The following is a 15,685-nucleotide window of genomic DNA, read 5'->3' on the forward strand; positions in this document are numbered from 1 at the left end:
AAATTATCTGTCTCTGTGAGTTGATGTCACCTAGCAAGTATATTATTTCTAGGGGGACTCAACTCACTGAGGTAGTTTAGGGGTGATTCCTTCTCTTCCTCCAATTCCTCTTCTTTCCCCTTTTTTCCTGTAGTGATAATTTTACAGTTGAGTTTTCATACTCCTTCCACTAGTACAAGCTGGTTCTGGTTAAGTGGTCCCCAGTGGCATTGATGATTTCCTCCCTCACCATGGAAGCCTTTTAAAAATGACAATTGAATAGTGTTATATCCATATAAGAGTACTGCAATATATGTGCTGGGCTTTCAGCTATCCTTAAAAAAAGAAAAAGAAATTAAATCTCTAGGGTTTTTTCCCCTTTGAAGAGATATAAAGGAAAAGGAACTATAGGCATATATTTTTATTTAAATGAAAGCCAGGAATTCAGAGAAGCTGGCATATATATTGCTATAGTGTTATATCACTAATAACACCATTCAATTGCCAATTAAAAAAAATTAAAAAGCCCCCACAGCCAGGAAGAAATGGCCACTACAACAGCCAAGGATCCCAGAAGCACCCACTGTGTTTCAGGCTGAGGAGCTGGGCTCTGCTACCTCCAGTGCTAGTGGCAAGGAGAAGCCCTCAGCAGGGTCAGTGCTGGCATGGTGAAGTCTGGAGCCAGTTCAGTCCTTTCCCTGTTAAAATTTAAAGAGCTATGGGCAGATCATAAGAGGGAGGGCAAGAAGGGTTGCATCAAGTGCTTACTTTTCATGGCCCTTTCTAATTTCTTATTTATTTTAGTAAATTTCTATTCCGCCCATTCCCCATAGGGCTCAGAGCGGAGTACAACATATGATAAAACAATAAAATACAATAAAAACATTTTATAAACAGACAATTCAACAGCACTCAGATTACCATGACATCACATATTGCCCAGCCTAGCCATCTCACATCATGATATCTCATAGGGATGGCAGTTTTTATTCCATTTCCTAGCACAGATGACAGTGCTGGCTGGGGAGGCCAACCAATTGAACATATATGAACATATGAAGCTGCCTTATACTGAATCAGACCCTCAGTCCATTAAAGTCAGCAGTGTCTATTCAGACTGGCAGCGGCTCTCCAGGGTCTCAAGCTAAGGGTTTTCACACCTATTTGCCTGGACCCTTTTAGTTGGAGATGCTGGGGATTGAACCCGGGACCTTCTGCTTACCAAGCAGATGCTCTACCACTGAGCCACCATCCTTCCCCAGATCAAGAATAGACGTCCACAGCCTCAGCTAAAAGTCTGGCAGAACAGCTCCATTTTACAGGCCAGTTTGGTGTAGTGGTGAAGTGTGCAGACTCTTATCTGGGAGAACCGGGTTTGATTCTTCACTCCTCCACTTGCAGCTGCTGGAATGGCCTTGGGTCAGCCATAGCTCTGGCAGAGGTTGTCCTTGAAAGGGCAGCTGCTGGGAGAGCCCTCTCAGCCCAACCCACCTCACAGGGTGTCTGTTGTGGGGGAAGAAGGTATAGGAGATTGTAAGCCGCTCTGAGACTCTGATTCAGAGAGAAGGGCGGGGTATAAATCTACAGTCTTGTTCTTCTTCTACGGAAGGCTAATAAGCCAGGTAGGGCCCAGATCTCAATAGGGAGCTGATTCCATCAAGTTGGGGCCAAGACTGAAAAAGCCCTGGCTCAAGCTGAGGCAAGGTGGGTGTCTCTTGGGCCGGGGACGGCCAACAGATGTTGGGAGGCCAAACATAATGACCTCCTGGGCATATATGGAAAGAGACGGTCCCGCAGATATGTTGGTCACACCCAGGGAAATGCTATGTTACACACCTGGGGAAATACTGATTGCCACTTTGGGGTCAAGAGGCAATTTTCTCCAGGACAGTTTGGCCAGGGATCCTGGAGGGTTGGGTTGTTGTTGTTTTGCCATCTTCTGGGCATGGCATGGGGTAATTGGGTGTGGGGAGAGATATTTGTGAATCTCCTGCAGGGGATTGGATGTCAGACTAGGAACAGGGATCCTAAAGACCTCACTCTGCCATGAAAGTTTGCTAAGTGAGCTTGGGTCAGACACATACTCTCTGCCTAACCTACCACACAAGATTGTTGTGATTGGAAAAATGAGGGTAAGAGAATGATGGAAAAAGGAGGGTAAGAGAATGATGTGAACTGCTTCAGGTCCCTATTGAGAAGAAAAGTGGGATATAAATGAAATGAATAAATAACAAATAAAGCTGAATTCTGGAACAGAAGATAACCCCCCCCCCACTCTGTTAAAGAGTAGAAGGGACTGGGAAAAGGATAGAGGATATAGGGGTTGCCACAAGAAGCAAAGTATATAGTGTACAGAATGGTAAACAGGAGAAAAAGAAGTGTCCCCTGTGAGTCCTTGCTGGTTCCCTGCTTGTATACTATAATGGTGCATTATCAAAGTGCTTCCTAAGTAAACAGTTACTTATAAAGGATCTCAGTTCTCCTCCCTGGCTCCAACCTGGTGGAACTCTCTGCTGAACAACATCCATGTCCTGCAGGAACTATGCAGCTCCACAGGGCCTGTAAGACACAGATGTTCCACCAGTCATTTGGTTGAGGACAGTGATGGTTCCATCTGTCTGGCACTCCTACTCCCTGCCTTCCCCCCTCATGAGGCAGTAGCCCAACTGGAAGATTCTAGCATCATCTATTAGGCTGACTGTTTCACTTTTTACTGTATTTTAACTAGGGTTGCCAAGTCCAATTCAAGAAATATCTGGGGACTTTGGGGGTGGAGCCAGGAGACTTTGGGGATGGAGCCAGGAGCAAGGGTGTGACAAGCATAACTGAACTCCGAAGGGAGTTCTGGCCGAAGGGGGCTCGGAGCCCAGCCCGGCCCAGACGCCCCCTTCCTCCCCGTGGGAGCCACCGGAGGGGGGGGAGCAAGGCCAAAAGCAGCCAGCCCCGCCAGCCAGCCTGCGGCCCCACAGCACCCCGCCACCCCTGCCACTCACTGGGCCATGTTCTCTCTGGCGATGCCACGATGCACACTGCCGTGTCCTCCCCACCCCAGCCCCGGCTGCTGCTGCCAGTCATTGGCCGCCCGCCCACCCAGCCCCTCGGGGGGCCAGCCCAGCCAGCCAGCATAGCAGCTCTTGCCATCCCGCCGGGGATGGGACCAACTTCAGAAAGGGGGCGGCCCGGTCAGCTGCGGCTGAAGGGGGCTCGGAGCCCAGCCCAGACACCCCCTCCTCCCCGCGGGAGCCGCCGAAGGGGGGGGGGAGCAAGGCCAAAAGCGGCCAGAGGGCAGCCAGCCTGGGACAATCGCCGTGGTCCCGCCGCCCCTGCCACTCACCGGGCCACGCTCCTTGGCGCCGTTTTCCCCCTTCCCCCGCTTCTGTTTTTTTGGGGAGCAGGGGAAGAGGCTGGAAATCCTGGGGTCCCCCGCCAGGGCAGGAGGGTTGGAAAGCCTAATTTTAACTGTTTTAATTATGTATTTATTATATGAATGTATCCCACTGTTGTACACCACCCTGAGCCCTGTTGTCACAAGAGAGAATTGTTTAATATCCAATGTAATAAATAATATATACAACATACATAAAATGAAAACGTATAAGGTCTTTCAATTACAGTAATCAGAATCCTTTGTATTACTTCGTATTATAAAAAGTTTTTGAAATATGTTAATAAGCACTACAACTTTATGCATTAAACATTCCTTCTTGTTCCTTACTTTGTGTACAGAAAGAGTACTGGAACAGGTGAAACACCCACGTAATCCAATGTCCTGTTGTGCTCCATGGCCAGCAACTCATATCCAGGGGTACATTGATATGAACATGGAAATACCCTTTTACGGGGTGTTTATGTGCAACATAATCAAAAGAACAGTTTTGCAGTTGACAGGAAAATTATCAGGTTTATGTAACTATTTTTTTAAAAAAAAATGGGGAGGTGCATTGAATTATATGTAATGGTTCAAAAACTTTCACACAAACACAGACCTTGGTCTATCCAGCTGAGACACATTCAGTATTCCATAATACTGTACATACAGCCCTAACTGTGCAAATAATGCCTTAATCTTGGCTTGTTTCATTTTGGGAAAATGGCTTGAGAGGGCAGAAACCCTTGTTTCTCTGTGATGTGGTTACAAGCAGTGTTCCCTCTAAGCTGAGTTAGTGTGAGCTAGCTCACTGATTTTTAGCTCACATATTTTTGTCTTAGCTCAGAAAAAATGGCCCCAGAGCAAATTAATTTATGCAGAAGCTCACAACTTTAATGCCAGTAGCTCACAAAGTAGAATTTTTGCTCACAAGGCTCCACAGCTTAGAGGGAGCATTGCTTACTAACCAAATCAAGCTCTGATATATTTCCAAACTCCTACTACATTTAGTAGTAACATGATCAGGACTCAGGAAAATGACTCAGGAAAATACTCAGCATTGTTCACTATACCTGCAAGCAGAGTCTTGAGGTCTTTCACATCACTAGCTACCAAAACCATTACCTGGAGGTGCTGGGGACCTTCTGCATACCTAGCAGATGTTCTACCACTGAGGCACAGCCTCTCCCCAGCTTTTCTGCAAATATACAAAAACTGTCACCAGTTATAACCTCATTACTCCAACTACCACCTAAGCCACCCGAATGTTCTCTTCAAGTACATCTATGGTCCTGTTTTTCCTCGCTGTTCTTAATAATAGCCTGGATTTTCCTCCCTACAAACCTTGGGGATGTTCTCTTTCTCTTTTCCTTTAAAAGAATCAACAGAAAAGCACAGTCAGTTACTTTTAAAGAAGAACTATGAAGCTACTCTCTGAAGAATGGCGTTTTGTAGGACAGAGTATGAAGAAAGGCTCCGCAAAGCATATACCAAATTCAGTTCAGACACAAAAATGGAAGAATTACAGGCCATAGAATGAATATGAAGTACTCAGACAAAGAGTTGGTTGTTCAACCGCCAAGAATGGTCTAGAGCAAATATTATATTTGCCATTGTTGTAGGATTTGTAAGCATGTGGATAATGGATGTCATGTCATGACTCTTCATGCACTGTCCTTTGCCCATGCACATAAAGAATGTGGAGTAGGGACAAAGGGGCTCATAGTCCCATTTCCACACAGTAATTGCTTCCAAAATGAAAATGCAGCAAGATTCGCTAAAGAAATGTCATTTTCATTGACATTCTTCTTGCTATGTTAACATATCCCCACTTCACAGCTAATAAACTGCTCTAGATTACCACTTCTGGTGGAGTCACAACTATGTCTAGAAATACCAAACATGGACAAAGGAGATCTTGGAAGACAAAAGCCTAAGAACTCTTGGATGCGGCATCTGGCCAGAACTTTGTATAGGCTCAGAACCTTGGAAAAAAACAAGCCCTACATAAAAAGATAATGCATTGCATTCTGCAATCCATCAATGACAGGTGCTGACATTTGCACATACTTCCCTCATGCCCTTTCTGCCAGCAGTCCTTTCTGATCCGCAAGTAAGTTTATTCCCGGAATTTTAAGACTCATGTGGTTGAATAATGGTGCAGGGCAGGAGACTGCAGTGAAGAAACTATTCGGTCATGCAAATCCTGTAGCTTTGGAAATAAACTTTCCTAGAACCAGAAAGTACTGTTTGGGGAAGGAGAACAGAGGAAAGATATGTAACCATCACCTCCTTATGTCTGCAGATCATGGGATCCAACCCAGTAATTCATAACAATAAACATGTTCATGAAATTCTGAGGACAATTGCATATTTGGTGTACAGGTGTGTTTATTCAGCAAGGAAAGGCCATTTCTCTGTTCAATATCAGTCTACCTATGTTCACTGGGAAATAGTTTCTTTAAAATCATGCTAAAAATGTTTATTCCAGTAAAAGGCATGCCAGCTGAAACTAGATCTGAAGCAGCAGCAGGTATAGATAGGCAATAGAAGTGGGAGAACAGACATAGTTAGCATTTTAACAAGTCAGCATTTTACCAAGCTAGATTTTTCTGATAAAGCACCAGGTTGACAGAAAAATTGAATGTTCTTTTTTTTTTTAAAAAATGATGGTGTTACCACCCCCACCCCCAACAACAACATAAGCAGCCCCTATATGTTTAAAGAAATGGAAGCCCTCTGAAATCTCAGTGGCCACTGTGAGGCTTCTAGGGAACCTCAACAATATTGTCAGCCTTCAAACCTTGATTTCTGTCATTAAAAGGCAAAGGTGAAGGGCCCTTTAATGAGCTGCTTTGGCCTCTCAATCCACCTTTTCTCCTTTCCCCATTGCCCTGAAGGAAGGACTCATCAGGGCCAGACTCAGCTGCAACCACCAAACACCATGGTGTGATAACACATGACTCTTCCAGGCCTGATCCCAAGGTGACCAGCTGGTGACTACACAACAGCAACAACTATATGACTCACCTGGGAGACTTGCTACCAGTTTGGTGTAGTGGTTAAGTGTGCGGACTCTTATCTGGGAGAACCGGGTTTGATTCCCCACTCCTCCACTTGCAGTTGCTGGAATGGCCTTGGGTCAGCCATAGCTCTGGCAGAGGTTGTCCTTGAAAGGGCAGCTACTGTGAGAGCCCTCTCCAGCCCCACCCACCTCACAGGGTGTCTGTTGTGGGGGGGGGGAGGTAAAGGAGATTGTGAGCCGCTCTGAGACTCTTCGGAGTGGAGGGCGGGATATAAATCCAATATCTTCTGCCCTTCTCTCTGAATCAGAGAGAAGCTGCCCTTTCAAGGATAACTCCTGCAAGAGCTATGGCTAACCCAAGGCCATTCCAGCAGCTGTAAATGGAGGAGTGGGGAATCAAACCCGGTTCTCCCAGATAAGAGTCTACACACTTAACCACTACACCAAACTGGCTCTCTTTGAGTCCTGTGGCACCTTTAAGACCAACAAAATTTTATTCAGGGTATAAGCTTTTGTGTGCAAGCAGACTTATATCTGAAGAAGTGTGCTTGTACACAAAAACTTATACCTTTAATAAAATTTTGTTAGTCTTAAAGGTGCCGCTAAACTTTCAAACTGTGTTCTACAACTTCAGACCATGGCTACACACATGAATCTATCACCCTGGTCCAGTATGGCTGCTAGAATACTTGATGCCACATAACCCACATAGGCAGAGTGGCAGCCACCATACAATTTATGTACAATTTGGTGGGACTTGGCAGTAGCAGCCACCACATAATTCAAGTGACTTGCTACTGGACAGCTTTTGCCCTGGTAAGCTGCCAAGCCACCGGGCTGGGCGTAGGTTCTCCCACCCTGGAGGTTCCCAACCCACCAGCCGACATTGGGCTGGCGGTGAAAACCTCCCTCGACATTGCCAGCGCAATGACGACAACTGGAAGTGACATCATCACACTGGCAACACCATGTGCCGGCCGCTCTAGGCATTTCCAGGAAAACTTTATGGTTTTCCTGGATAATCTAGCAATCTGGGAGGGAAAACTCTATGGTACAATAGGTACCATAGAGTTTTTCCATCCCAAATTGCTAGAGCATCTGGGAAAACCATAGAGTTTTCCCAGAAACACCTAGAGCATTTGGCATGCGGCATCTCTGGCGCAATGATGTCACTTCTGGGTGACATCACTGTGCTGTGTGCGTGACAGAGGCCACGGGGGACTTGGCAACCCTATGCCCTTGCCTTACTTTCTCCAGGGACAGGTCAACAAGAAGGACAGAAAGCAGAGATCCAGTGCGGTGGTCAGAGCATCAGACTAGGATCTGGGAGAATCAGGTTTGAACCACCACTCCACTATGGAAGTTTTCCATGTCAAGTCTCATGAAAAATGGACAAGTCACTCACTATCATCCTCATCACATCAAGAAATGGAAGTGCCACAGAAAAAATACAAAACATGATCTATGGCTGATTTCACTCCCCCCCCCCCCAAAAAAAAATAGGAGGTAAAGTATGCATTGCTGAGAAACGAGCAGTTGTCATACAATCTTATTATATAACCCCTCCACACAGTTTCAATTCTAATTAAGGGTGGGGGCAGCTTGTTTGAGACTGATGGATTCCATCTTTCTGGCTCTTTCATGGTCCTATTTCTAGGCCAAAGGCTGTTTTATTACTATGGCTTTAAGTCGTTCAGTGTTTTGTGCTCATTTTTAATGCCTTGACTGATTTTATTGCCTTGTTTTAGTTGTAAGTCACCTTAAGCAGATCTCTGGAGAGGTGGCATATATATCTTTTAAATAAATAATATTAGCTTTGGAAAAATACAAGGTGTATCTGAGCACAGATTACAATATTAGCTTTGGAAAAATGCAAGGTGTATCTGATCACAGATTTTTTTTTACTGCTATCTTGACTGATCTGACAAGGAGAGTTTTAGAAAGCAACTTGGAGTTTTCAAACTTGTGCATAAACCTTCCAAGCGCAAAGAGAGTCAGACTTTGGGTTGTCATAAGTAAATGTAGTGGCAGATCTAAAGAAGAGCCTGACTCATCATCTTTTTGCCTGGAGACTGGATTTAAAATTCAGATTTAGAAATCTGAAAAAGACATGTCTTTGATGTTGTCTGTAAGGACTTCATCCTGTCAAACCACAGCATCAGTCTGGTTCTGCTCCATGCACAGGGAAATCCAAAGCTCTTGTTATAGCCTCAGGCAAGTGCAGCCTCAATTCACCCTCAGTTCTATCCCTTCTGTAAGACATTCAAGTTAAGTTGGGAGGAGAGAAGGAAAGCATACTTCTTAGCAACAGTTTTTAGAATTCCCTGATGAAGCACTTGAAAGGTAATACCTGGATTGTTCTTATTAAAGAGTTTTTCATAGCACCTTTGGGATACTGCCTTCAGTTTTCTGCATGCTTCAGCTCTGGCAATGTGTACAAGGACCCTTCTGTGAGGACTAATTTAAACATGAAGGTGGTTCGAAGGAGGCCACCAAGAAGTACATACTTTGGTATACCATGTGACCAGCACAATAGGTTTAAAAGCTTTCCCCACTCATATGCATGCAGCATTTCTACCCTACCTCTATACAATGCACATAATCGTGAGCCAGCAGCCTGCAGCGTAGCTGCTAGACTGCGTCGGCTCTGTTTGCCTCCCTGGGAGGGAGGAGTCAGAGCTCGCCCGTTTGGGCGCGCAATGTGGGGGGTGGGGCTAGCCGCTTTAACGGCTAGCTCCTGCTTCCCCCCAGCAGTCCTTCATCGATCGGCCCTCCCGCCCGCCCTGTCTGTTATGTAGGCTTCGCTGGTTCCCTCATTTGAGGAGCCGGGTAGGAATTTTTTACGCCTCGGCCGATTGGCTGTTGCTGGGGTGTGTTTTTCGCCTACTCTGCATAGCAGTGCAGTGGATTGTGGAATTGGCTTAGGGAAGGTGCCTTTAAATAGGTGGTCACTTTAGTTGGCAGGTTTTTGGGGTTTAGGACACTATGCGGCTAGGGGAGGACTGCGAAGCATCCCCCTTTTGGGGCATTTGGGGTCTGGCATGAACAACCTTGGGGTTTGGAGACCCGGGTTTGGAGATTGCAGACTGTCCAGGAGGCTTGGCTAGAGGGTGCCTTTCTGCCGAGACGTGCGTCTGGGTTTGGGCCCTCTGGTGCGGGCCTCCCTGCTGGCCCTGCCTGGAGGGAGCTGAGTTGCTCAGCTCCGGCTGGGGGGCTGGGTCTCTCGCCCGTTAATGGCAGGGGAGCGGTCGCAGTGACCCCTAGCCCTGGCCAGGCCGCTGGTGGGGTTCCCTTGCTGTTTATGCTGTTAATTAATAAAGTGGCCCAAATTTTATTCCAATGCATTGTGTCTGACTCTTCATTCCGACCTTGGGGGGCAAATGCCACACTAACATATAGATTCTGCTAACCAGGCAAGATGCAATTTTAAATGTGGTTCCCACTAAGTAGAGTGCTTACAACACACTTCTTGGCAGCTCCCTGTCTGCATCCATAATGTTTCAACTGGCTTTGAAACAAAAAGTTCCAAATGGTGGTTCAGAGCTGCTTTTACCCTTCGCAAAAGAAAAAGGGGACGGCAAAAGATGAGATGGCTGGACAGCATTACTGATGTAACAAACACGAATTTGAGCAGACTTTGGAGGATGGTGGAAGACAGGAGGGCCTGGAGTGACTTTGTCCATAGGGTCGCAAAGAGTCAGACTCAACTGTGTGACTGAACAACAAAACCCTTCGCTTAGTGCCAATAGTTGTAATATTCTATATATGGCAATGGGTTGCACCTAACCCTAAGAACTGGAATGTAAGACTTACAATAGATCACATTGTTTTAAACTGGATTTATAGCACATAGTTAGATCTGCAGGGAAATCCTTCATGTAATCATGCAATCACAGGGTAAACATTAGCAGTAAATATATAAAACGCTTTTAACAGTGATGTTAATGTGTACTTACCACTCTCCTTTAAAGACAACAAGATAAATGAATTCACTCTCAGTGCTATGCAAAAAAATGTAAAGACTCCAAACTTTAGGGTCAAAATATGTGTTACATTTCACACATTTTGGGACACAGGTGCCAACCCGACTCATATGCAACTGTTATAGAAGAGACTAACCTTTCTAAAAGATCTCCATTTTATTTAAGCTCACTCTGACAATTGCAATGCCAGTTGAAGACTTACTACATAACTCTGAAATTGACTGGAGTTAGCTTGAATTGTCTGAACCAAGCATCTTCAGCAGTAGTTAGGGTGCCCTGACAGCAGCAGCTATGGGAACTGTTCCAGAACATTCTGGTATCTGTGCATACAGCAGATAATATATTTGATTTTATTTTCTCTGGGTAAAAGAGAAATGGTTTGGTAATGGGGGAATTTCCCACTCCACACTTGTCATGAACAGACCATTATCTGGCAAGATTTAGACTTACACTCAGAAACTCCAAATGGGAAGGAGGACAATTAGGATGGTCTGTCCCAAGTGGCTAATGGATTGAGAGCAGTTCCTAATGTCTCCTAGGGATTTTTCACTCAGCCTGTTTGCCCTCATTGATCTGTGAAATGAGAGATGATCCAGGCTATGGATATGATTGCCTGAGTACCTTCTCTCCTTCAATGGAATCTGAAATATCTCTTGGTTTACTGGGGACCTTGAGATGATGAAACTGTTGAGCAGATGGTTAGAGCACAAAGGGAGAGAAACAAGAAGCAAATGTGACCGAACACCAGTGAGAGCATGTAATCACACCTACTCTGTGGTAGTGATGGCAGCGAAGTGAGCTCGGTTTTCTATCACCACTATATCTACACAATGGGGTTTTTCTGAATTGTAAAGGGGCTTTTATCTTAAGTCCCAAAGGATTTTGAACCAGAAAACAAAGACGCCTGCTGTGATTCCTTTGCAGTGCATTTTGCAGATTAAATTGTTTGCATCAATCACAGTTTAGATACCATGGTTGAACTAGTTCATTCTCAGGATGTTATTGTTCTTAGTTGCATGGATGACTTTCAGTTGGAGAGGCATGATGGGGACAATGAGCTTCAAAGTGTGTGGCCCACCACATCTAGTCTGGCCCCTCATGGTTAATTGCATTGCACCAGGCTGAGTTGGTAGAATGAGCCAAGGAGCTAATAAATACCTATATACTTTGAAAGAGGTGGTTGAGAGACCTCTCTTGGAGAAGGCATCTCTGAACCCAAATGACCTAAACAGCTACCACCAAGTAGTTAATATTTCATTTTTGGGCAAGGTGCTTGAGTGGGTGGTAGCTACACAGCTTCCGGCAGTCTCAGAGAAGATAGATTCTCTAGATCCATTTTGTTCTGGATTAAAGCCTGGGATTTGGATGAAAATGGCCATGCTTATGCTGACCTTTACTAGGAGAGTGACTTAATTCTCCTGGACCTCTCAGCAGCTTTTATTACCATTGGCTGGCTGGTCTGGGAGGAGGAGGCATTGTGGTCAACTAATTTCAGAAGGTGGTGCTGGGGGACTGCTGCTCAGCCCTGTGGCATTTATGCTATGGGATCATACAGGTTTCCCCATTATATTTAACGTCTATGTGAAAGTGATAGGAGAGAACATCTGGACATCTGAAGTGAGGTGCCACCGATATGCAGATGAGACTCAATTCTATTTCTCCTTAACAGCTAAACCAGGTGGGTCTGTGGAAGTCCTAAATAGGTGCCTGGAGATGGTAATGGAATGAATGAAGGCCAGTAAACTGAGACAACTGAGGTGCTGGTGGTAACAGAAAAGCTGCTTGGGGACTGCAGAGGCAGCCTGTCCAGAAAGGGGTTGCACACCCCCAAAAGAACCAGCTTCATAGTTTGGGGCTGCTACTGGATCTTGGCCTAAATTTAGATGCTCAGCTCTCCTCCATGACATTTAGCACTTTTTATCAGCTCCAGCTGGTTCACTTTTAGCTGTTTCTCAAGAATCATGATCTGGCCATAGTGATCCATTTTCTGATTACACCCTAGTTAAATAACTATATTGCGCTCTACATAGGGTTACCTTTGAAAATGGTTTGGAAACTTCAAGTGGTCCAAAACCCAGCTGTCAAGTTACCGTTAGGGGTTGGTTACAGGGATTGCATCACCCCAGTGCTAAAAGACCTAAACTAGCTACCCATCTGTTTCCAGAAGCAATTCAGTATGCTATAAGAGAGGACATTTTCTGGTACCTCCTCACCTTTGGAATGCCCATCCTTTTAAGGCTCACCTGACAACTACTTTTAGCCTGGTGCCTTAAAAGAAGTAAACACATCTTTTGACTCAGGTTTATAATTAGAGGTTTTATCATTTCAGCTTTTCAATGGTCCGCTCCATTTTATGGGCAGTTTTATGCTGCTTATGTTTAATTGTTGCTTAATGGCTTGGTTTTTTGGTTTTATGCTGCCTCAAGCAGAACTCTGGAGGAACAACATAGAAAATTAATTAATAGTAGCAAAAGTAACTGGATACCATTAAAAGGATTCAAGTAAGCAAACATAAGTAAGAATTCAAATGTGAAAAGTAAGCTCTTACATTGACCTGCCATACCTCCTTTGTTTCCTCTGAAAAGGCTTGCAAAATATCAGTCTGCCGGGTATAATTCCCATTGGCATCCTGCAATCCCTGCAGAATTCTCTCTCTCAGAACAAGAACAGAAACTCGGAGCTGGTGCCAAAGAAGCTGTACTGTATGGATGTCAACAATCACATTGACTGAATAAGATAGAAGCTTCAGGGAAAACTCTGTCTCTAGCAGAGCATGGATTTGCTCAACATGATCAGAGATATCTTCGCATATATCCTGTAAAGAGAGCGAGAGAGAGAGAGAATATTAGAATACTGAAAGTTCCACAATAATCTGATCTAGATTATTAGTTACATTTAAAAATTTCATAACATGGTGTAATACATAGAGTTCATTCCAGTATATACATGTGCACGTAATGTATGTCCTTCTCTCCTGAAGTGCCCCTTAATATTTTTCGATCTTCAGAAAAGAGGGGAGTTGCATACAACACAGCAAGACCTTTGTGCAGGGATGCAGTCCATACTAGCCAAGTAACTAAGCAGACTGGCAGGAAACAGCAGAGGGCAAAACTTAATCACCCTGAATACTGTGGTGACTGGTTACTTTGTTCCCTAAGAACCTTGTAAAGTAACAAACACACTTTGCAAAAAGATATCACGAAAAAAACCTGCAAGCAAAACAGAAGAGACCTCACTCCTTTTTGAGTTCAAAATAGTTAAGACGGAAAGAATTTGCCATGGGTTGCTTCCAGTAAAGTGCATGTAAGTGGAATAAGAGCTAAACACAACTCATGATCAACACAACTCAACATTCCCCATTTTGCTATGCAGCTGGATCATCTGTCTGAGAGCCCTAATCAAAGCTCTTGTCATCAAGCCTAATTTAGAGGAAGAAAGCTGTATGCAGGACAGAGAAATAACTATGTGTTGTATCCTATAGCTACACAGCTCCTTCTTTAAGTTTGCTTTCCTCCAGTAGGTCTTCATGAGCTACAAAGTCTGATCCAACCCAAATGATCTCTGGTCTTTATCCATCCAATAAGTCTCTAATTTTCACTTTCTAGGCAAGGTGATAGACAGAGTGGATGCAGAACAACTCCTGGTCTTCCTGGATGACTCATCTACTTTAGACCCCTTTCAATTTGCCTTCAGGCCAGGCTATTGGACAGACATGGTGCTGATGGCTTTAGCTGATGATCTCCATTTGAATGTAGATAATAGCTGTGCCTCTTCTTTGCTCTTATTAGATTATCTTCAGTGTTTCTTATTAGATTATCAACTGTTTTCAGAGTCTTTGTTTTGTAAATTAGTACACATTTATACAATGTACACAAGCATCATGGCAGAGTAATTAGGATGTCAGATTAGAATCTGAGAGACACAGGTTCAAATCCCCATTTTGCCATGGAAACTCCTGAGTGACCTTGGGCCAGTCATTCTCTGTTAGCGTAATCTACTTCACAGTTGTTGTTGTGAGGGTGTCACAAGTCTCAGGGAGGTCACAACATAATACAGATAATAATAAAAACTATTACAAATTATTTAAAACACAAATAGTGCATCACAATTTAGATGGTGCACGAATCAACCTTTCACCTTCTCCAGGGGAAAATTCAATCTAGGAGAGGTGGAAAAATGGGAGGAGGAGAAGGAATCTGTCCAGCAGGGTCTATACAGCTCTCAGTTAGGAGCCACAGTCATAGGCCTGGCAGAATAGCTCTGTAATGATTTGGATTTATATATGTATGTTCCTTTAATAGTTGGCAAGTTGCAGTAGAGAAAGGGGAGTGAAAGAGGGGGAATGAGTGAGTGAGATGATTTGTTGGTGACAGAGAGTGTGGGTAGAGCTAAGAAGTCTCTCTGTGTGTGTGTAGAGAGACAGAGAGTACTGCAGAGGGGCATATTGGAAAGCCAGTATTTTATGAGTTATTACAACACATATATCAGCAAGCCATCCATCCCAATCAGAACACTGCCACTTGCTTCTGATGTCTCACTACATTCACTCATTTATTCAACCAGTCCAGCTTTACATATTAAAAGAACTAGTGACACCCACTATCTTCATGACTACAGTCAATGACAGCTTCAAAGGTATGTCAAGTATCTAAAGCATGACCTGCCCCCAAGTGCTCATTTTCAAGAACAAAAGGAAGGAAGTGGGAGTCAAAACTTGTGTGACATTTTTATGTTATGTTCAATGGCAAAGTATTTAGGTTCAAAAGGATAGGTTATTTAAGTGTCAAAAAAGAAGATGGAATTCCCAAACCAGAGGACACCAGTTTTTTATCCCACTGCTACTTAAACATAACTGGAAAGATAATTTCATGGATACCAGGCACTTCATTTATAATCTCAGAAGTACCAGGCAGTCTATTTAAAATAAGAATGAATGAACATATTGATAATTGTCACAATAATTATATATTAATACTTTCAGAGAGAAATACTAAATAGGTGTATTCAGAATGTACTCAGGGCTACTCAACTGGGCTTACTCCCAGGAAAGTATTCCTAGTATTGCGCTATTGAGTCATTGTTTCTGGAACACAACCAAGCTCAGACTTTCTTTTTATGAAACACAGTATGAAGAAATTACAAAGGCTGCCCTTTTAGATTCAAAGGTCTCTTAAGGAAAATTTAAACATTGGGTTGGATCCAAAGGCACTCTTGAGTAAGTGACAGGCACTTTGCTTCCATAAAAGTCAGAGGAGACTGATTGACAGCTTTTCCTCTCACACAGGAGTCTCACAATTCTAAAAGATCTTGAATAGCAGCTTTTGGACTCTG

General features: G+C 44.0%; 1 protein-coding gene across 4 annotated transcripts in view; it reads right to left on the minus strand.

Moving 5' to 3' along the window:
• AKAP6 (A-kinase anchoring protein 6) overlaps positions 1-15,685 on the minus strand; it is a 432,373-nt gene that overhangs the window by 266,626 nt on the left and 150,062 nt on the right. For 3 of the 4 annotated variants that reach the window (XM_060262490.1, XM_060262488.1, XM_060262491.1), the window contains one exon: positions 12,903-13,169. In XM_060262490.1, coding sequence (XP_060118473.1) covers positions 12,903-13,169 — 267 coding nt within the window. The remainder of the gene's footprint in view (positions 1-12,902; positions 13,170-15,685) is intronic. The other variant, XM_060262489.1, reaches the window with a different exon arrangement.

This window comes from Heteronotia binoei, chromosome 21 (genome assembly GCF_032191835.1).
Source record: "Heteronotia binoei isolate CCM8104 ecotype False Entrance Well chromosome 21, APGP_CSIRO_Hbin_v1, whole genome shotgun sequence".
Classification (NCBI taxonomy): domain Eukaryota; kingdom Metazoa; phylum Chordata; class Lepidosauria; order Squamata; family Gekkonidae; genus Heteronotia; species Heteronotia binoei.